Raw genomic sequence first — 20483 nt, 5'->3', positions numbered from 1 at the left:
GTAGGAGATGCAGTAGCTAGAAAGGAGCTAATAAGCAAGGAGATAATGAAAGTTCCTAGTTCAATCTGATGGCCTGATAAACCACATGCTTGGGTCCTGAAAGAACTGTCAGAAGTGATGGCTAAGTCTCTATTAGTAATTTCTAGAATGTAACACTCCCTGTGGGACTACTTCTCTGACTCCCACTTGAACTGAAAAGTCTGGTCCCTCAGACTATTCTTCACAAGATTGTGGGCAAATTAGAAATCCTAGCGTTTCTAACACAGTTGATTCTGAGCTCTCCCTAGTATACTTCACATTTATGATTAGCCAGTATTCTCAATAACATTTTAGCAAGGGTATTTATTAAAAAAAAAAAAAACATAGTAAAAACAGTTGGTAAAAATCTTTCTCCTCAAATGGAACACCCTTCCTTTGCATTATACAAGGCCTTTGGGAGAGTCAGCTCAGATTTAAAGAGTACATTATGATGAGGCACATAGTCATTAATTTTCTTTCTTCAGAGATCCCTTATGAAATTCAGAGTAGGGCAGGTTATAGTAGGATAGTTAAGTTTACCGGTGTGGTTGGCTCTTTGCAGGGCAATCTCTTTTAGAAAGGTTAATATGTGTCAATATAAAGTAATTATTAAATAAAAATTTAAAATTAAAAAAAAAAGAAAGGTTAATATGCTATCAGGTAGGGCCAATTTGCTGTTGGGTAAGAATCTGCCAGTTGCTACTGAGCCAGGCTGAATCCTCTGTTCTTCAAGAGCTCCATTTTGAGCTCCCATGGCCCAGATCCCAGTTTCTCCTAATCCTAAATTCCCAGGATTTTCTAGGAACTCTCTAATCCCTTTTTTTTTTAGTGTTCTCAGTAATCTCATTGTGCCAGGAACTCCTCTGCTGGGTCTGGTCTCTTCATTATTGCTGGTTCTGTCTCCTCCAATGCTGCTCAGGTGCCAAGGGAAGGGAAAACACAAGCTTTTAGTTTATAGATATTCAAGAATATTTAATGTTTACAACATCTTTACCTGGATATCTCCACCTCAAGACTAATACCACATCATCTTGATTCCCATATTACTACCACGTCATCTTGTGACTCCTATACTTATCATGTATCTAGCTCTATTGGACTCTGTTACCAACTCTAATAACTGGTGAAATTTTTGATGGGACTTCAGGATCTTCCTAATTCTGGTGTCCTGGAGGTGGGAAAAAGAGAATGAATCTTTTCCATTTATTATTTTATTCTTTTCTACTTTGTTCTATTTCTCAAGAGCTTTTCTACCCCCTCATTGACCTGCAATCAGTCTGTGAAACTCAGAAGTGACTTACTGTTTTATACACAGGGCCAGAGGCACTTTTGATCATTTCATGCAAGCATAATCTATTTCCCATGTGGCCTCATTTGCCTTTCATCAAATGGCCAAAGTCCCATGATCCTTTCAAAACGATAAAGGGCTTGTCCATACACATTTTCATAAAGTTTAAGAAAATTCCTTTGCATCTAGGGTACTCCATTTAGTGAATAATTCATTGTTTGGGGGTCAAAATGTCAAATAAATCATCTTTCTTCTAAGGATCTCTCCTACTCAACTTCCATATGATTGTTGAAGACAGTACCTCCCTCCCCCATGACTCTTCACTGCCTCTGTGTTTTAAGTAGTAGTTAAAATATTGATGTGGAGGAGGGATTGGGCTAGTTTGGCTTGTCTCCAGAAGCAACTTACAAAGAAGATAATTTGCATTGTGTCAGGAAAAACTTTCTAATGCTTTAAATTATATAAAAGAGTGATGGGTACCACAGAGGTGGTGTTTTTCTTCTCCCTGGCAGTCTTCATGCAGAAGCTGAATGGCCACTTCAACTAAGGTGGTAGGAGAGAACATATATAAAAGAAATTGTGGAAATGGAAAGGATAACTGAAAAATGGAAATACTCACTCTTACAGTTGTTGTTTGGATGAAAAAATGGTTTGTATAGAAACTCTTTTGCAATCATATATCAACTTCTGCTGTTAGTATTTCCCATCTCTAAAAAATGAGGGTGGGATGTGCAAAAATATTTGTGGCAGCCCTTTTTGTAGCGGCAAAAAACTGGAAACTGAGTGGATGCCCATCAATTGCAGAATGGCTGAATAAGTTATGGTATATGGATGTTGTGGAATATTATTCTGTAAGAAACAACCTGCAGGATGATTTCAGAGAGGCCTGGAGAGACTTACAGGAACTGATGCTGAGTGAAATGAGCAGAACAAGGAGATCATTGTACATGGCACAAGATTATATGATGATCAATTCTGATGGACGTGACTCTTCTCAACAATGAAGGATTCAGGTCACTTCCAATGATTTCATGAAGATGAGAGCCATTACACCCAGAGAGAAATCTCTGATAACTGAGTGTGGATTACAACCTAGCATTTTCACTGCTTTTGTTATTTGCTTGAATTGTATTTTCTTTCTCATTTTTTTTCCTTTTTATAAATATGTATGCCTATATTGGATTTGCATATATTTTTACCATGTTTAACATATATTGAATTACTTGTCATCTAAGGGAGGGGATGGGGGGAAGGGAGGGAATTGGAACACAAGGTTTTGCAAGGGACAATGGTGAAAAATTATCCTTGCCTACGTTTTGAAAATAAAAAGCTTCAATAAAAAAGAAGAGGGTGAAGAATCTAAGCTGACTTAGGGTTCTAAATCCTATGAAACATCAACTCATTTTGACAACTCGTGGACTCAGTTTCCTCAACTGTAAAATGAAAGAAGGTAAGGCCGAAATTCTGAAACCCTATCTCTCCGGATCCATCAGAGCTGGGCTGGGGTTGGATAGGTCCCAGTCCATTGGCAGCAATGACCCGGGAAAGAAGCTCGCTTATCACTACGCAGCCTCCTCGTGCCCTACCTTCCTTTCTCTGGGTTTGGTGAATAACTTTTTACCCATTTCGCAGATGAACAAACTAAAGGCTAATGAGCCTGTGCAAACAGCAGAGATAGGAAGATTACAGCTCGCAAGAGCTCGGCCCCTAACGGCGATCCACTTCAGGAGCCCCTTCTAAGCTAAGAATGAGTGAAGCGGGTAGGGGACGTGTCCTTAACTATGGTGGGTGGGAACTTTAAATGACGTCTTTCCTTTGGCTCCCCATCCTGAAGATATCCTCTGAGAAAGCCCAACAACCTATGACCCGGAAGCTATAATGGCCAATATGGCTGCACCCAGCAATTCTGACAAGTAGACCCGGAGACAGCTGAGAATTGCGGTAGGAAAGAATTACCGTCGCGCCGCTCGGGAACTAGCCCGGGCTCTGGCCTCTGCGTCCGTGTCCGGCCTCCGAGCGCGTTCTGCCACAGGTCTGCGGACATCGTGACCTTTTCCCCTTGGATTGTGTTTGGGAAGGGGAGGGGCGGAGCGACTCGAACCCCGCCTGTGTGTTCGTATATATTGTGTGTGAATGTATAGTGTGCTTATAATGTGTACGTGTGACCCTCAACCTCCGCTCCCTTCACTCACCGCCACCACCCCGACTCCGCCCCAAACCCAGTACCCGGGCGAGGAAGAAAGAGACATGCTTCGGGCCCCGGAGACCCCGCCCGACCTAGGGGACACCCACGTGCCTGTAGCTAGCACACAGCCGAGGCTGTTCCCAGCTGCAAGGTGCTACAGGAGGATTGCCTCCTAGGAGGGGCGTGGTGGAAGCTCTCAGAGGTGTGGTAGTTGGTCTGCAAGTGCTTATTAAGTGCTCCTTGTGTAACAAGCACTGTGCAGTCCCACGGGGAGGCAAGGAAAAGCCAACACCGGCCTTGCTGGCGTGGAACATACATTCAAATGGGGGAGTCAACACGAAATTAATTAGGCACCTATCAGAGCCACAGAGAGTGACTGGAGGGTATCTCAGAGGGAAAGACTGCTGCAGAAAGGGACTTTGAACTGAATCTTGAAGAAAGACAAGAAAATGAAGTGACGGAGGAAAAGCATTTTAGGCTTGGAAAGTAACCTGAATGCCCTGTTAGAGAAATGGAGATGAGTACAGTGTAGCTGGGTCAGAGAGGTAGTAAAGTGTAAAAAACACAAACAAAAAAACTGGGAAGGCACCAGGCTATGAAAAGTTTTGAATATCTGATACTGGAGATAAGAAGCCAGGGAAATCTAGAGTTGGGTGGGGATGTGATCCGGTCAGATCTGTTCTTTATGAAGATGGATTGGGTTTATGAAAGACTTGAATTAGGACCCCAATTAGAAAGTTATTGTAGTAGTCCAGGCTTAAAACTATAAGAACCTTGAAATGATAAAATACTGGGAAATTGGAGATAAAGGATATAATATATGGGAGAGATGCTGTGAACTATAAAAGTGATTTAGCAATTTATTGGAGATGTTGGGTGAGAGTGGAATCAAGGAGTACACCTAAGATGGGAGTCAAGGTTAGTGAGAAGATGGATGAACCTTTGACATTCTCATAGTTCTGAGGTGGGTATGAGGGTTCAGAGAGGTTTCCAAGGCCATCCTCTGGGCCAGCTAACTATATATTCTTTCATTGGTTAGGCAGGTATCTCTTTGCCATTAGTTCCTGATCAGGGCCAGCAGCAAGATGAACTGCATACGGAGGACCATACTAACCTGGGATCACTCTGTGGGACACCACTTCCTTTCCAGAGTTGCTCCAAGGCACAGCCCTTGGCAGCCTGAAGGAAACTGCCTTTTACAGGTAGCAGGGATGGGGTAGGGAGAAGCATCACCTACATGTCTAACTTTGGGCAAGCTATTTAACCTTTCTTGACTTCAAGTTCCATACCATCCTTTTACAGTTGACAAAACCATCATCACTTCCAGTTTTAAGTCCTATTGGCCAGAGTGGAATGGGGGAACAGGAGGAGGCACCCACTTTCCTTTGTCTGTGCCCCATTTACTTATCTTCTTCAGTTTCCTCTAAAACGGAATCTTAGTAATCTTCAGAAGGGCTATTCAATTTTTGTGCCATTCCTGGCTAGCATTTCCTTCAGCAAATCCTGTTGAATATTTAACAGCTTCTCAGGCCATGTGTACTCAGAAAGCCTGGGACAAATTTGGAATAGGAATCTGAAATAAGTGGAGAAAACAAAATTGCCCGGGGGAGAAGGGGGATGACTTTGTGTTGAAGACAGAAAATTCTTTCCTTAATACAGATATTGGCTATTGTGGGGAAGAAGGAAGAGCTAATAGATATACTGAGAATCCCTGGCTAAATTTGACAATGGTTTGGATATGTTGGGTGAGAGAGAATAGAGTAAGTTGATACTTAAATATTGAAAATCTAGGTTAATGAGATTATACAATACTATTAAAAGATTTTGGAGTCTTGGGATTTCAAAGAGGGGAAGATGGAAAAGACCCGAGTTTTTTCTTTTCTCTTTTTTTTTTTTAATAACTTTTTATTGACAGAACTATGCCAGAGTAATTTTTTACAGCATTATCCCTTACACTCACTTCTGTTCCAATTTTTCCCCTCCCTTCCTCCACCCCCTCCCCCAGATGGCAAGCAGTCCTTTACATGTTAAATAGGTTACAGTATATCCTAGATACAATATATGTGTGCAGAACCAAACAGTTCTCTTGTTGCACAGGGAGAATTGGATTCAGAAGATATATAACCTGGGAAGAAAAACAGAAATGCAAGCAGTTTATATTCATTTCCCAGTGTTCTTTCTTTGGGTGTAGCTGCTTCTGTCCATCCTTGATCAATTGAAACTGAATTAGCTCTCTTTATCGAAGAGATCCACTTCCATCAAAATACATCCTCAAACAGTATCATTGTTGAGGTATATAATGATCTCCTGGTTCTGCTCATTCTAGCATCAGTTCATGTAAGTCTCGCCAGTCCTCTTTGTATTCATCCTGCTGAAGACCTGAGATTTTTCCAGAGCCAGCCAGAACCCTTTGTAGATAACAGGCCCCAGGCCAAGGGTTCAAATCAAAGAACTAAGGCCTAGAGAGGTTGAGAGTTAAATATTCAAAGAATTAGGCTTCAATTCTGATCGTAGCAATTGAAGCCTAATTCCTTAATCTAATCCAATTTATCTTTTCACTGTACTACCTTCCCTTTAGAAAAGGAACAGGGTTTCTTCTAAGGGATCCCACCCTAAGGAAGTACGATAAACAGACTTCCTGGTGGGCAAAGGTCTCAAATCCCAGCTCTGATTCTTCTTGTTGACCCACAGGGCTTCTCCCAGCCCCAAATGGGCTTCCACAACAATGCAAGGAGACTAACCTCAGATTCTGAGCCAGTCCCTATGGTGAGGCCCCCTGCAGTGTCTACAAAAGCCTTGGAGCCATATGAGGACTTCTTTGAGCAAGCTACTGGCGGACAGCGAGATAAAACAGGGTTTTCAAGAGCAGTCAAGGCCTTTGCCCAACGGGATGTACGAAAGCGGGGCCATGTTGACTTCATCTACTTGGCTCTGCGAAAGATGCCAGAGTACGGGGTGGAGCGTGACCTGGCTATCTATAACCTCCTGCTGGACATCTTCCCCAAGGAGGTCTTTGTGCCTCGAAACGTACTGCAGCAAATCTTCAACCATTACCCCCGTCAGCAGGAGTGTGGCGTGAAAGTGTTAGATCAGATGGAAAACTATGGTAAGAGGGAGAAGTCTGAGGATCTCTCCCCACCCCCAGCATTGCTATTAGCCAGTGTGGAGTGGGATTAGATGGGGTTCATTGAACTGGGAGTGATTAACTGAGAAGACTGAAGAAAAGGTTTTTTGAGGAGTTGAGAGATGAATGTTCTATCTGCAAGAATTTAAAGGACAGTCATGTGGCAGAAAGCTTATCCTCATGCTGTTTGGCCCCAGAGGATGGAAGAGCAAATTGGGAAGGGGCTGGTCAGCCTGATGCTTTGCCAGGGCAAGGACCAGCTTTGGCAGAAGAGATTTAAACTTTAGGTCAGGAAAATGTTATTAGCAATCAGAGCTGTCCAGAAATGGAAAGAACTACCATGAGATACAATTCCCTATCATAGACCTTTAGGAGGAGGCTAGATAATTATATGGCAAGGATAGAATAGAACTCATATTCTTAACCTAGGTTCTTTGAACTTGCTTTTTAAATATTTTGATAACTGTTTCAGTATAACTGGTTTTCTTTGTAATTGTATGAATGTAGTTTTATGCATTTAAAAACATTATTTTGAGAAGGGGGCCTTAGTGTCACCAGATTTCCAAAAGGGGTACTCCCCCCTCCAAAATTTAAGAAATTCATTTATAGAGGGATTCTTGTTCAAGCACAGATTGGACTAGATCACCTTAAGGCCCTTTCTGTATCTGAAATTCCATCATTCTTTCTTCCAAAGAAGGGCATGGGAAGGAAGTTCCCTGCTTAACTTGGAGGATACTACCCTTTGTGTGGTAGTTCACCTCTGATCTGCCTTTGCCTTTCTCTGTTTTTCTGCTACTTTATCTTCTGGCCCAGCACAGGGGTCATGCCAAACAAAGAAACCGAGTTTCTGCTGCTACAAATTTTTGGACGAAAAAGTCACCCTATGCTCAAATATCTTCGCCTGACATATTGGTTCCCCCGATTCAAGAACATCAATCCCTTCCCGGTGCCGAAACCACTTCCCAAAGACCCTGTTGATCTGGCCCGGCATGGTTTGGAGCGTATTGCAGCTGACTTGAGTGCCAGAGTCACTGTGTACCAGGTAGCACCCAGGACCACTCCATTTTCCCTGCTGCCATTCTGTTCTTCTTTTTCTGCCCTTATGGTCTCTGTCTCTGAGACAAAGTGCCAGGACTTTTTCCTTTGATGATCCCATTGTCCTTGTATGTTTCCTCTGGACTCTGTCTCTCAGATGGGTTGGGGGATAAACATGGGTGGGGTGGGAAGGAACTGGGTACCTGGTACTCTTTTCATTTTCTGACTGTAGATGCCTGGGCCAGAAGATCTTGGAGCTGATTCATCACAGCCTCACATTGTGGGTATGTCTTGTGCCCATTGGGTGTATAGCGTATTGCCAATCTGCTATGGCCACAGATAAAGTGAGGTTAGACAAGAAAAGTGTATATGAGGAGACACTGAAGGGTTTTCAAAGGGCCCAGGGAGCCCTCAGAATACCAATAAGACAGTGCCCACTTCCTCATCTTTTTTGTACTTGAAGATGCAAACTAAGATGAATTCTGGAGAAAAACCAGAGAGAGATAAGCAAGTGAAGTTGGAAGTAGCTAGCTTCAAGAGGCAAGTTATGTAGAGTCTTTGCATAAGATGACAGAAAAACTTGGTGCTTCATTTTATAGAGGTAGAACTGGAAAGGATATTGGAGATAAAGTATAAATTTTCATTTTATATCTGGACCCCTGAAAGATGCTATGGTTGGGGTGGATGGAAGTCACCTGCTAGAAATAGCACTAGAATTGATATGTGCATTTCTCTCCCCAAATCAGGGATCCAGAGTCCTGACCAGCAGGCTGCTTTGACTCAGCACAACCCTGCTAGGCCTGTTTTTGTTGAAGGACCCTTCCCATTGTGGCTTCAAGACCAGTGTCTTTATTACCATGTGCTTCGGGCTGACCTGCTGCCTCCTGAGGAGAGAGTGAGAGGAGGAACCTTCAAGGGGCCAGGAGGAGGGATCAGGGGGTGCCCTAGTGTCAAGTGTTAGCAGAAAAGGGGTCTGGCAAGGGCACCAGGCACTGAGCCTAGTATTGGTAACACTAGGTGGTTCTAACAGTTGTGCTGAAAACCCTGGTTGGGGGGGGAGGGGGGGAGATACCAGTGAGGGTTTGGCTTTAATCTGAGCCTCATGGATGCTGCCTCCAGCAGGAAAACAAGGAGATCGAGCCAGAGAGTAACTTCTATTATCCCATGCAGCTGGACTTGGATTTGGATCGAGGACCCTGGGACGACTATGAGTTTGATGTGGATGAAGGTATTGGGATTCCTCTGCATAGCTCTAGGGTGGTTTTCTAGCTTCCACCTCCACTGCCCTTTGTGTTTCAGGCAGAAGTCCCTTGCCATCGTCTTTCCCTTCCTGGTACTACTTTAGGCCCAGAGAACAGCACTGGCCTCAAACCTGGAGAACTAGTCTTACTGGGGGGAGGTGAGGCAGGGGTGGTAAAGACCCAGGTTTCTGAGCTTCTGCCAGGGCTTGCCAGAATGAGGTCTAACGCTACTTGTCAGCCAGCAGAAGGGAAGGGAGAAATCTAGGAGGTGAGGAGCTTCAGGCCCCGGGGCACGGGTCAGGAGTTCTATTGGGGCAGACCTCCCGGATCCTCCAGCCCAGGGCACCCCTCTGTTCCCATAGTGGAGGAAGGCCCGGTATTTGCCATGTGTATGGCTGGAGCCCACGATCAGGCCACACTGGCCAAGTGGATCCAGGGCTTGCAGATCACCAACCCAGCACTGGCACGAATCCCAGTGGTCTTCCGCCTGGGAGCAGTGGGAGCAGAACTCCAGCTTGCCGGGCATCAGGAGCGCCAAGACCAGCACAGCCACGAGCAAGGGGAGCCGCTGTCTCCAAAGGAGGAGGAAGAGCCCTCCCAAGCCCCAGCCGGTCGGCGAGGTCAGAGCGGAGCCTTTGCCTGAAGGTCGGAGACTGGTTACCAGTTCCTTGTTCGCCTGCAGGTGTAGTCCTGGCTTATTGGACAAGCTGAGACTGGGCTGGACGCTTCGGACCTTGGGGGAGAATGGAGCTGTGGCAGAGCTGCCCCCTCCCCTTCTCTCCCCCAGTAGTGTGTCGAAATTAACTCTGCTTAGCAGTTTGCCTCTGAGTAGCCAGCAAATAAAAAGTGTCATCCTTGGGGACTCTTCCTGCTCTGATTTTGTGGTTGTCCCCAGACCTGCTGTGCACTGCCCTTAAGAGGCAACCCCTTCCCCCTTCCCCGGCCCCCAACACAGGGGAGTTCTGACTGAAGCCAGCCATGGATCCTGAGCGGTGTGGAGGGGAGGGCGGGAGAAAGACACCCTCCCCAAAAGACGGCACGCCGCTAGAAATCTGGCCCACCAGAGAGAATGCCACACTGTGGCCAAAGACCCTTGTGCCAGTCGGTACTGAAGTGCCCTCTATCTAAGGGCCAGGAGGCAGCGAAGGGACTAAATAATCTGCCAGTTCTGTTTCAGCCCCGAATTTTGTCACCTCCCTGCCAAGGCCTGGCCTATGGTGCGCCAGGCTGGCAGCACCATCCCAGTGGCTCCGGACGACCTTGGGCATTTCGTTCACTCACGCCAATCTCCCCTTTCTAACCTTCCCTTCTTCCGGACGATTGGGTCCACGCTCTGGCCAGGAAGGGGGCAGGGCTCGCGCAGACGCACTCAATGCGTCGGGGGCTCTTTTTCGCGAGCGCCGGGTTAAATTTTTCCCGGCGGGCGCGGATGATCGTCGCCACTTCCGGTCGGGTTCCTAACAACGGGAGAGGCTGTAACCAGGGAGGGGGGGGGATGGCGGAGCGGACGCCGGAGCCCGAGGCCGAGGCCGAGACGGAGACTGGGGCCGAGGGCGAGGGCAGCGGGGAGGCGGCGGCCGAGGAGGGCGCGGCGGGCCGTAAGGCCCGGGGCAGGCCGCGCCTCACCGAGTCTGACCGGGTGCGGCGGCGGCTGGAGTCCCGGAAGAAGTACGACGTGCGGCGCGTGTACCTGGGCGAGGCGCACGGGCCCTGGGTGGACCTGAGGCGCCGCAGCGGCTGGAGCGACGCCAAGCTCGCCGCCTACCTCATCTCCCTAGAGCGGGGGCAGCGCAGCGGACGCCACGGGTGAGGCCCGGCCCCCTCCCCCCCGGACCAGCCGGCAGCGCACCGCCGGGGCGCACGCGGGAGGGAGACGGGGAAGGAGGGGGCCCAGACCCCGCGGGGTTCCGGGAGACTTGTGCAGGAGCTCGGTGTCGAGCTGGCCGGGGGCCCGGGAGCGGCCACAGCCTCGGAGAGGAAGGCGAGGCAGCTAGGACTCACGAAGCGCCTACTACGTGCCAGGCACTGGGCGGAGCACGGGGGACGCAGAGAAGGGCAGAAAAGGGCCCGTGCCCCAGAGGAGCCCTCGCCTGATGGGCAGGCAGCGTGCACACAGGAGCGGTGCAGGGGAGGCTTCTCCCGGAGCACTCCTGGCGTGCTGGGCACGCCCCTGTGACAGCCGCCGGTGTGTTTGGGGGTGAGGGTGAGACATTTAGGGGACGCTTGGGGAAAGGTTGGAACGGGACGTGGGGCTTCGGGAGCCCTCTGCTTGGAGAATAAGATTGCCTCAGGAGGAATGAATGTTGGAAGAGAACTAGACTTGTCCTGTTTGACTCCGGGGAGCGAAGCTAGAGTAAATGCATATAAATTAGAGAGGCTGGCCAACATAAGGAAAATCTTGCCAACACTAAGAGCCATCTAAAAGGAGAATGGTCTCAGAAGGTGCTAGAGTTCCCTGTCATTGGAAGCCTTCAAACAGAGGCTGGATGAACACTTTTCAGGAAATAACCTATTTAGGTATGAGCTAAATTAGTTCAGCACTCAGAACAGTACCTGGCACATAGTAGGTGTTTAATGAAGGCTTACTGAATTGAGTAGGTGACTTTTGAGGGCCTCTGAGATTTTACAGCGGGAGGTAATGTGTGTAAAGCACTTTTCAAACACTGAATTATGTACAAATGTCAGCTATTATTGTCATAATGGAACCCCAGTATCTGGGGGTGGAACACCAGTAAATCCTACAGGGAAACAGAGGCGTGGGAAGAGAACTGGGAGAGAGCAGTGTCGGAGGCACTAAAGAAGGGTAATTCTACAAGAAAGAAGGGATGGCCCAGGGAATGTAAATTATTTAAAGGCAGGGATTAACTTTTGTTTCTGTATCTTGTACTCCTGACTTAATAGGTGCTTAATAAGTGTTGGTTGATTGATTGAATGATACTGGGAAATATAGAAGGACGAAGGTTGATTAAATGCCATGGGAATTTTCTATAATTATTTATCAGCCATTCTGACCAATGTAGTAACTGTTACGACTTCAAAGAACTTAGTAGAAAAGCCTGTCTGAAATGTGGTCGTGGGCAGTAAGTACAGAATGAAGCATATGTTTAGGAATGTATAAAATATTTTTAGATATTGGCCAATAGGTTGATGTGTTTTGCTTGACTGGACATTTTTATGACAAAGACTCCTCACCGCATACCCTGTGAGGTAGTGTAAATTTTATTGTCCCCATTTTATAAATTAAAAACTGAGTCTCGGAAAAGCTAGTTGGAGATATTAGTGAAGGGTTAGGGGGTAGAGGAGGCAGCTCCTGAGAAGAAGATATTGGGTGTACATTGCAAGTGAGATGGTGACATGTAATGGAGAGAGAGATGAACTTGAGGTCAGGAGATCCCTATTTAAATCCTGCACTAGTTGTGATTCTGGGAAAGTTCTGTAACCTTCTTGAGCCCCAGTTTCCACAAAGAAAATGAGAGTGAAGAGACTGTGCTCTCGCACACAGATTGTTGTGGGCAAAGCACTTCCCCACAAAAGAATTATTCTTATTATGGTTTAAGTGTTTTGCAGCAGAAGGAAGGAGAGACGGGATGGTTACCACGGAGGAGGAGCGGGTTCAAACTTCCTTAGGCCTTGTTCCCACCATGCACACTCTTCCCTGTTCTTCCCCTGGAGCCTTCCTCCCAGTCTGGCCTCCCTGATTTCAAGGTTATCTTTTCTCTGATTTTGAGGGCCTCTTCATGTTATCCCCTTATCCATATACCGTGGGCCCTTCCACCACCAGATAGCCCTTCTGCTGTCCAATGAGAAGACCTTCAAAGATCCTAGCTCGGCCCTCTCACTCGCTGCTGCTTCTCTCTGTTACAGGAAGCCTTGGGAGCAAGTCCCCAAAAAGCCAAAGCGGAAGAAGAGTAAGTGGGTAATGGGGCCTAAGACTTGTGATTTGTCCAGGGAATGGAGGAGCAGTAATGCTAATGAGTTAGAGGAGTGAACCTTTATTTCCTCTATCTTTCAGCAGTGTACAATCTTTCAGGTAGGCTCAGGAGAATGGAGGGAGCAAGGAACTCTGCTGGTGGCTCCATTCAGAGCTAGATTTACCCTGTTCTCTCCTCTGACCCTCCTCAGTGGCTCTGTTCTTTTTCCATGGGCTAGACAGTAGTTGTGCCCTAATTGCTAGAAAGGCAGGGGGATTGTGGGTCCAAGTGACTGAAAGATTTTGGGAATTTCAGCTGTGACCATTGAAAGGTATGACTCATTTAACTGGAAGGAGTGTTATTTGTTTGGAGAACAGTCTTTGACTCCTGAAGGAATTGAAATTTTGGTAGCCACCTTTTCCTCTCTCCCTTCTCTGACCCTTTATAAGGGTGCACCTATTGCAGGACACTATCTCTCAGGCCTTGACATGCTTTCTAGCAGCTGTATGATAACTGCACTATGGGGAGGTTTGGGGCTTTAAGGATCAATTCACTGACCCAAAGAGAAAAATGTGAACTTCTGCTTTTATTAATAAGCCCTGATATCCCAGAGCCTTCTTTGAGAATAGATTAGCTCTGGGGGTTCAAGCTGACCACAGTGTTGCAGGTATACCCTTTTGGGAAAGTCCTCCCTTTTTTTCCCCTCATTCCTATGCTAGTGGAATCCTACTGTCCTCAAGTAGTTTGACTGAGCAACATGCCTGCCAGGTGTTGGCAAGAGAGAGTTTACTGTCCAGTCCCCTGCCAACATAAGAGGACCCAGATTCTTGGGGGACCACAGCCAGCCTTTCCTATCTACCTTCCTACTTTGTGTTCTTACAGATAAGGCCTCTCCCAGTGACTAGAAGGAGGGTGGTGCTGACATGAATAGTGGTGGCCAATTGGGACTTGTCTCCCTGGGCAAGATCCATTTCCTCTTGGGAGGAGGTGGGCGATGATCTCTGTGCTTGAATATTTCTGTTCCCCAAATCTTCACAGTAGAGAAAGGGCTTGTAGACTTGCCTCTTGCAAGCATTGTTCCATTTGCCTTTCTCCTTTCCTAGGAAGGAGGCGTAATGTGAACTGTCTAAAGAACATGGTGATCTGGTATGAGGATCACAAGAACCGCTGTCCCTATGAGCCTCACCTGGCAGAGCTGGACCCCACCTTTGGGCTTTATACCACAGCAGTGTGGCAGTGTGAGGCAGGACACCGGTACTTCCAGGACCTCCACTCACCTCTGAAGCCGCTCAGTGATTCGGAGAACGAGAGTGACAGAGGTAGGGATGCCTTAGCCCAGGGCCCTGGGACACACCTCTTTTCACTCCTTATCCTGAGGCGGCGTTAGTCTCCCCCTCAGAAGGCACGCTGTCGAAGTGAGCTCACAGCTTATTTCTCTTTTCATCTCTCTCTCTGAATGAAGTTGCCTACTCCTTAATTGGCATCTCCTCTCCCCAGATAGCATGGATTTGGTGCCTGCTAGCCCTGTGTTAGGTTCTCTAAAGGCCGAAGAGAGGGGAAAGGAGAGAATTCAGTCCCTCTTGTGTCTTTTGAGAAAAAATTCACATATATGGGTCAGAAAGTAGTTTTGAGTGGTGTGTGATAAGGGACAGATAAGTTTTTATGGTAAGGAGTGATCACTCAAACAGGAATAAGTATAGCATTTGTTAAGGGGATGCTTAGGAGACACTGGGCCTGGAGTCAGGAAGGCATGAGTTCAAACCATCCATAAAATGGGGATAATAAACACCTACCTCAAAGGACTGTGGTGAGAATTAAATGCTAACATTAAAGCAGTTAGAGTGTCTGGCACGTAGTAGGTCCTCTATGAATACTAGCTGTTAGAGTTACTGCACGACTCAGATTCTTATGTGTGCTTGAGATCCTTGCAGGGAGAACGACCAGGAGTATGTTTGCTGGGTCAGGTCTGCTTCGTAAGGGTCGTGATGTCCCTGTTTTTTCTTTATTTCCACAGTGGGCAATGGCTTGGGGGCTGGAAGTTCAGACTCCTCAGAGTCTCAATCTGACTCAGATTCTGATGGACGGGCTCAGACTGTGCGAGCCTCCCCGGTGCCAGCTGCGCCACCTCCCCCAGCCCCTGAGGGCAGCAGCAGTGGGCTCATCACACAGGACGGCATCCACATTCCCTTTGAACACCACATGGACAACTTGACAGCGGAGCAGGGCACACCCCTGTGCCATAGCCCAACCACCAGTGGTCCCGAGAGCATGGAGACTGTGGTGTGTGTGCCTGTGCCGGTCCAGGTGGGCACAGGCCACAGTGCCTTGTTTGACAGTGTGCCCCAGGAAGCTTTGGGCGAGATGGTGGCCAGCTGTCCTGTGCCAGGGATGGTGCCAGGCTCTCAGGTGATCATTATCGCGGGCCCTGGCTATGATGCTCTGGCAGCAGAGGGCATTCACTTGAATGTGGCCAGTGGTGGCGGCAGTGGAGAAGAGGTGCCCTGTGCTGTGATTGAGGGCGTGGCCGCCTACACCCAGACTGAGCCCGAAGGCCGTCTGCCTGACCCCTGCGGCCCCGCGGAGAGCATGGCGTGTATAGAAACCAAAAAAGGTCTCTCTTTTCCCTCCTCTCAGTTCCTCTCCCCACCCTTCCTGGGCCTCCCTCAGGTCAGCCAGTTGACCCCAGGCAGAACCCTGTCCTGGGCCCCTGGGGGAGGGATCAGGGACCAGGGAGGGCCGCACCCCCGAGGAGCAGAAGGTGGGCAGCCTGCCCTTGACTGCTGCACAGCACCCATGTCCACACATGCCAGTGAAGACAAGGCAGCCTGGTGTAGTGGAAACAGCCCTGGATTTGGAGTGTCAGAGGCCCTGGGTTTGAATCCCTCCTCTGCCAGTCACACTGCCTGTGAGACGGACCTTAGGCAAGTCAAGTTGCTTCTGGGGCTCATCTGTCAAAACCAAAGTGTTGGACTTAATGATCTCCCAATTCCCTGCTAGCTCTGAATCATGAGAGTGTAGGACAGATAGGTGGGAAAGAGGGGCCTTGGGCCACTGGGGTGGGAACAGAGGCAAAGAGATGCTGCTCCTTGACCCTATTGAGATGGAAATTGTCCTGGGTGGGGAAGAGTGGGAGGAAGGAGGAGGAGGAGGAGGTTGGCATTTGGTTGCAGGTAAGCTGGGTGGCCAATGAGCTTTCTCTGCAGGCTCCGGGCAGCCCCGCTGTCCAGGTCACTAGTGAGCCTTCTCTGCAGGCCCAGAGGCAGGGCCCTGCTGCAGCCTGGCTTGGCTGAGGCCCAATCCTTGAGTTCTTAACCCTGGTAGGGCCCACCCACAGCCACATTTGGGGGCTCCCCAAGAGGAGAGACCCTCTCAGCCTGGACCTAGTACTAATGTGTAACTTTCCCTGTTCCCAGAGAAGGAAGAACTCTATGTCCTCAAGAAGGAAGAGAAAGAGGAGTTGTCTTCCCCAGAACTGGAGGAGTTAGAGACAGTGGCTGAGAACATGGAGCCCGAGCCTGAGGAGTTAGACAGCAATGACATGTCAGCCATCATTTATGAGATTCCCAAGGAGCCTGAGAAGTGAGTGTGTGCATCACCCATAAGCGTGTGGCCATGCAAAAAGGGGGAGGGCAGTGGGGGGCAGCCCGGGCTCCTCCTGGGCCACCCTGGGTGGGGTGGGCACAGCATGGCAATGGGCTGTTGGCTCTGTTGTCAGAAGTGATGCTTGGACATGACACAGTGAGGGACACTGGCTCTCAAGACCTAAGGGCTGAGACTGCGGGGACAGACTCGGACGCTTCTCTAGCCAGCAGAGCCTGGGGGAGAACAGGGCCCCAACCCATGCCCATGTGCGCACACACTCACGCACACATACTCTGAATCTAGGCCCGTGTGCACACACATACACGTGCCTCTGTCAGGGAGCTAATTGCCAGGAGGGACAGAGTCAGGCTGGATCTCTGGGAATACCTGGGGAGGAATGGGTAGTAGGGGGTCTCCTGGGGCCTGCTTGTGCCAAGGACAGCAACATTCAGGGCTCCTCAGCCTCGAGCCTAAGCAAAAGTCAGAAAAGAGGCAAAGAGGAGAGCAGTGGTATCCTCTGGTTGAAGGCTGGAGCTTGGCCTGACATGTTTTCTGCTTCTTTCCCCCTCTTCCTTCCCCCCCCCTCCCCCCAATCCCTGCCCTCAGGAGGCGGCGCAGCAGGCGGGGCCGTGCCACAGATGCTGATGGCCTGCTGGAGATGTTTCATTGCCCCTATGAAGGCTGTAGTCAGGTCTATGTAGCCCTGAGCAGCTTCCAGGTACGCCAGGCCTCTCCACTTCCTTTGCCTTTTGTTTAATTAACAAGCACACATCAAGCACTTGTTGTGCCGAGCCCTGGGGAGACAGGCTGGGGGAGATGTCTTTTGGGCTGGTGCCTCTGGGTCAGGACAGCCTACCTTAAGAGAGCTCCATCAACTAGGGAAATAGGAGGAGGGTTTCTCTACAGGTGCAACATCCAGCACAAAGACAGGGATTCAGGAAATGGATAGCTAGAACTCAGGGGAAAGGGAAGTCACCTTGAGAAGCCTGGGCAATGAAGCTGATCCTGTAGGCTGGGAGGTGTTATCCTGTGGGTGGAGTTTGAGACAAGACGGTGCTGATCAGCTGAGAGATTCTGGTCAGGGACCCCCGTGTGTCTGATGAGGCTGATGACAGCCCCTCCTCCAGGGGTGATGTTGGGAAGGGCATTAGACAAGGGATTTGAAGCTAGATGGAATGCTGCTCTATACATGGGAGCTGTTATTATTAAGGGGAGATGTTTGCATTTTATCTTAAAAGTGACGAGTCCCTGAAGATTTTTTAGCAGAGGAGTGATGTGGTCAGACCTATCCTTTCAGGCCATTGAAGTATAAGAGTGAAAGATCTGGGATAGTTTTGACATTTATCAGATGTTCTAGAAAGGGGAGAGGAAATCTTGGGGAGAACATTATCCTTTAACTCTGCAGATGTGTCCTCAGCCCCTCACTAGGGCTGCTCTAAGAAATCCGTGAGCTAAGGACTTTGTATCTGCCTTTGTATCTCCAGGGCCTGCTGGGGCCCTGTTTGAAGTCTCTTGTGTTCTCTCTTCTCTCCCCTATGGGTCACCCACTCTCTTGGGAATATCTTAAGGACAAGGACAGAAGTTCCTTTGGAATCATTTGGCCACAGTTTGCACACTGTCTGTTTCTATCCCCATCCCACTCGTCATTTGTGGATTTTTCTACTGCAGAATCATGTGAACCTTGTCCACCGGAAGGGGAAAACGAAAGTGTGTCCTCACCCAGGTTGTGGCAAGAAGTTCTACTTATCCAATCACCTTCGAAGGCACATGATCATCCATTCAGGTTGGGCCCATGGAATTGTGGAATTAGATTTGGTTGGGATAAAGAAGTTGGAGATATAGTGGGCACACCTGGGCTCAATCCACTTTGAGTCCCTCTAATCTCAGAGTGCTTTCCCTCATCTAGGGTAATCTTGTCTACAATAATATTCGGTCCAGCACAACAAACAAGGATTTTTTTAACCATTCCATCAGATTTCCAGGCTGGTAGGGGGAATAAAGCTTTTTCCTCAGGGACCCTTTTGAGTTGTCATGAATGGGTGAATATACCTTAAGAATGAATTTTTAACCTTCAATCCCTGGGGCTTTGGGTTGTATTTCCAGGTGTCCGAGAATTTACATGTGAAACCTGTGGGAAGTCCTTCAAGCGAAAAAATCACCTCGAGGTTCATCGAAGGACACATACAGGAGAAACCCCTTTGCAGTGAGTGATGGCTTTCTCTCCTCAGCCCAAAGTATCCCTCCAGGGTTCTTGGCCCCAGGGAAGGTTGGGCCTTCTCCCCACTGGAGTCAGTCCTCCCTGCTGCCTTCTCCTTGCTCAGACTCAGGGAGATTGAGGGAGTGAGTCTCCTCCTCAGGCTGTGGCTGAGACCCTTGACAGCCTCACCTCTGTCCCTGCTTGTCCCCAGGTGTGAGATCTGTGGTTACCAGTGTCGCCAGAGAGCATCCTTGAATTGGCACATGAAGAAGCACACGGCTGAGGTGCAGTACAACTTCACCTGTGAGCGCTGTGGTAAGCGCTTTGAGAAGATGGACAGCGTCAAGTTTCACAAGCTCAAGAGCCACCCCGACCACAGACCCACGTGATCCTGGCTGCCCGGCCAAAGGACATTCCTATTTATTTGTCCCCACTGACCTGGGCCCTTCTCCCTAAACCCGACCCCACTTCACAAAGGCTATTCTGGGAGGCTAAAGAGAGGTAGCCCCAGAATGGGGCTGCAGGCAGTATAGGTGGACACTGAGGGCACCAGGGCAAGCCGTGAAGCAAAGAGATGGCCTCCAAGAGTGGCCCTTTGCTCTTGGATCAGGGTTCTGCTGATTGATATAGCAGGTATTGTAAGGATCTGCTTGGATGTCATGGGGCATGGGTCCATCCCCTTAAAGCTGAGATCTTTCAGCTAAGTCACTGGGCAAGAGGGCTGGACACCTGGAACAGTGTTAAGTGAGCAAAAGTGATTAAAAAAAAAAGACACCAAAAAAATCCCTCTTCCCACCCTACCTCTGTATGCTCTAGAACACTTGGGAAGACTAGGCCCAGCTTTACACTACCATCCTTTGGGCCCTGAAAAGAAAAAGGAATGCCCTGAGTGCTTTCCCCATTTGTCCATAGTCTGCTGCTCCCTCCTCAATTCCCCCCCCCCCCCCAAGCTCCTGCCTCAGACCCCTGCTCTCCCGTTTGCCTTCAGAGCTGAGGGTTAGCCTTTGTCTGGAAATAGGAGGAAACCCTGGTCGCTTGGTGGGAGGGAGGGAAGAGGAGTGCTTGCCTTCCTAAGGGAAGGTTGGAAAGGTGCTGGGGTGTGCTTTAGGGCCTGATAGGTGTTCCCCTCTCATGTTGTGGGGCCAGGAAAGCACGCTCCTTCAATCTGGTAGAAACTATAAGAAGATGTCTTAGGCTAAGAGAGCTGTTTGGCACATGTTGCAGGGCTCCTTTGGCTTTGGGTCAGGTTGTGGCCTCTCAGACTTTGGAGCTCAGGATTCTGCCCCTCCTCAGCTGCCCCCCTTCAACTCATCCCATTGTTCCTGGTGGTTGATGGGTCAGTTCTTCAGGACACGTAGCCTTTCATGAATAGTCAGGCAGCCTTAATGAAAGAGGGGGAAGCCACTGCTTTCCCCAAGATCCTGCAGCTAAAACTCAGTGTCAATCACCATCAAGCCTTTCCCTGGGTGTGGGGCTAAAGGACTACCCTTCTAAGAATTGGGCTTGGTTGGACAGGGTTTACCAAGGGTGGCTGTTGGCCCAGCACTTAACGGATTCCCAGTAGGGAGGGCAAGTGGTACCATGTTCTCCTTGCAGATGAAGAGATCTAAGTACCTTCGCTTGTGTCCTGGGCCCCAAAGGGGTTAGGGGCAAAGCCAGTTACGGTCCCAGATTCAGGGCTTTGCTCCCCACCTCCCACTCTGCCTGCAATGAGACTTCCCGGGGAGAGCAAGCAGTCTTCGTTGGGGATTACATCGAGTGCTAGACAAGTTGGAACCCCTACGTTTCAATTCCTTTTTGACAATTAAGCCCCTGACACCGACTGGAGCCAAGTTTCACGGTTTCCTTTCGCCAGGAGGTGGCGACTGAGTTCTTCGGGAGAGCGGAACACGTGAACGGCTG

General features: G+C 48.9%; 2 protein-coding genes across 5 annotated transcripts; both read left to right on the top strand.

The window, feature by feature from the left end:
* Positions 1–3178: 3178 nt before the first annotated feature.
* ECSIT (ECSIT signaling integrator) lies at positions 3179–9753 on the top strand. 3 transcript variants are annotated; one of them, XM_051971596.1, is made up of 8 exons: positions 3179–3338; positions 4535–4693; positions 6183–6597; positions 7434–7657; positions 7883–7934; positions 8397–8545; positions 8770–8878; positions 9254–9753. In XM_051971596.1, the coding sequence occupies exons 2-8, from the start codon at positions 4577–4579 to the stop codon at positions 9532–9534; spliced, it is 1347 nt and encodes a 448-aa protein (XP_051827556.1). In that variant the 5' UTR covers positions 3179–3338; positions 4535–4576; the 3' UTR covers positions 9535–9753. The 3 variants fall into 3 exon arrangements, with proteins under 3 accessions (XP_051827556.1, XP_051827555.1, XP_051827557.1); XM_051971595.1 differs by having other exon boundaries at positions 4531–4693; XM_051971597.1 differs by having other exon boundaries at positions 3180–3338; positions 4531–4693; positions 8773–8878.
* A 618-nt stretch (positions 9754–10371) lies between these two features.
* ZNF653 (zinc finger protein 653) lies at positions 10372–19566 on the top strand. Of its 2 annotated transcripts, XM_051971593.1 has the most exons (9): positions 10372–10697; positions 12756–12799; positions 13906–14121; positions 14817–15413; positions 16216–16381; positions 16991–17102; positions 18053–18167; positions 18488–18587; positions 18793–19566. In XM_051971593.1, the coding sequence occupies exons 1-9, from the start codon at positions 10387–10389 to the stop codon at positions 18968–18970; spliced, it is 1839 nt and encodes a 612-aa protein (XP_051827553.1). In that variant the 5' UTR covers positions 10372–10386; the 3' UTR covers positions 18971–19566. The 2 variants fall into 2 exon arrangements, 1 of the variants encoding a protein (XP_051827553.1); XR_007949529.1 differs by lacking the exons at positions 18053–18167; positions 18488–18587; positions 18793–19566 and having other exon boundaries at positions 14817–15723; positions 16991–17088.
* The last annotated feature ends 917 nt before the right edge of the window (positions 19567–20483 follow it).

This window comes from Antechinus flavipes, chromosome 1, assembly GCF_016432865.1.
Source record: "Antechinus flavipes isolate AdamAnt ecotype Samford, QLD, Australia chromosome 1, AdamAnt_v2, whole genome shotgun sequence".
NCBI lineage: Eukaryota > Metazoa > Chordata > Mammalia > Dasyuromorphia > Dasyuridae > Antechinus > Antechinus flavipes.
This window is presented reverse-complemented; position numbering and strand designations above follow the sequence as displayed.

Coding starts and splice junctions, on each gene's coding strand:
- ECSIT (XM_051971596.1), top strand. CDS start 4,577: ATGAACTGCATACGGAGGACCATACTAACCTGGGATCACTCTGTGGGA. Junction 4,694..6,182: donor AAGGAAACTGCCTTTTACAG/GTAGCAGGGATG, acceptor GTTGACCCACAG/GGCTTCTCCCAGCCCCAAAT. Junction 7,935..8,396: donor ATCACAGCCTCACATTGTGG/GTATGTCTTGTG, acceptor TCCCCAAATCAG/GGATCCAGAGTCCTGACCAG.
- ZNF653 (XM_051971593.1), top strand. CDS start 10,387: ATGGCGGAGCGGACGCCGGAGCCCGAGGCCGAGGCCGAGACGGAGACT. Junction 12,800..13,905: donor AAAGCCAAAGCGGAAGAAGA/GTAAGTGGGTAA, acceptor CTCCTTTCCTAG/GAAGGAGGCGTAATGTGAAC. Junction 16,382..16,990: donor ATTCCCAAGGAGCCTGAGAA/GTGAGTGTGTGC, acceptor CCCTGCCCTCAG/GAGGCGGCGCAGCAGGCGGG.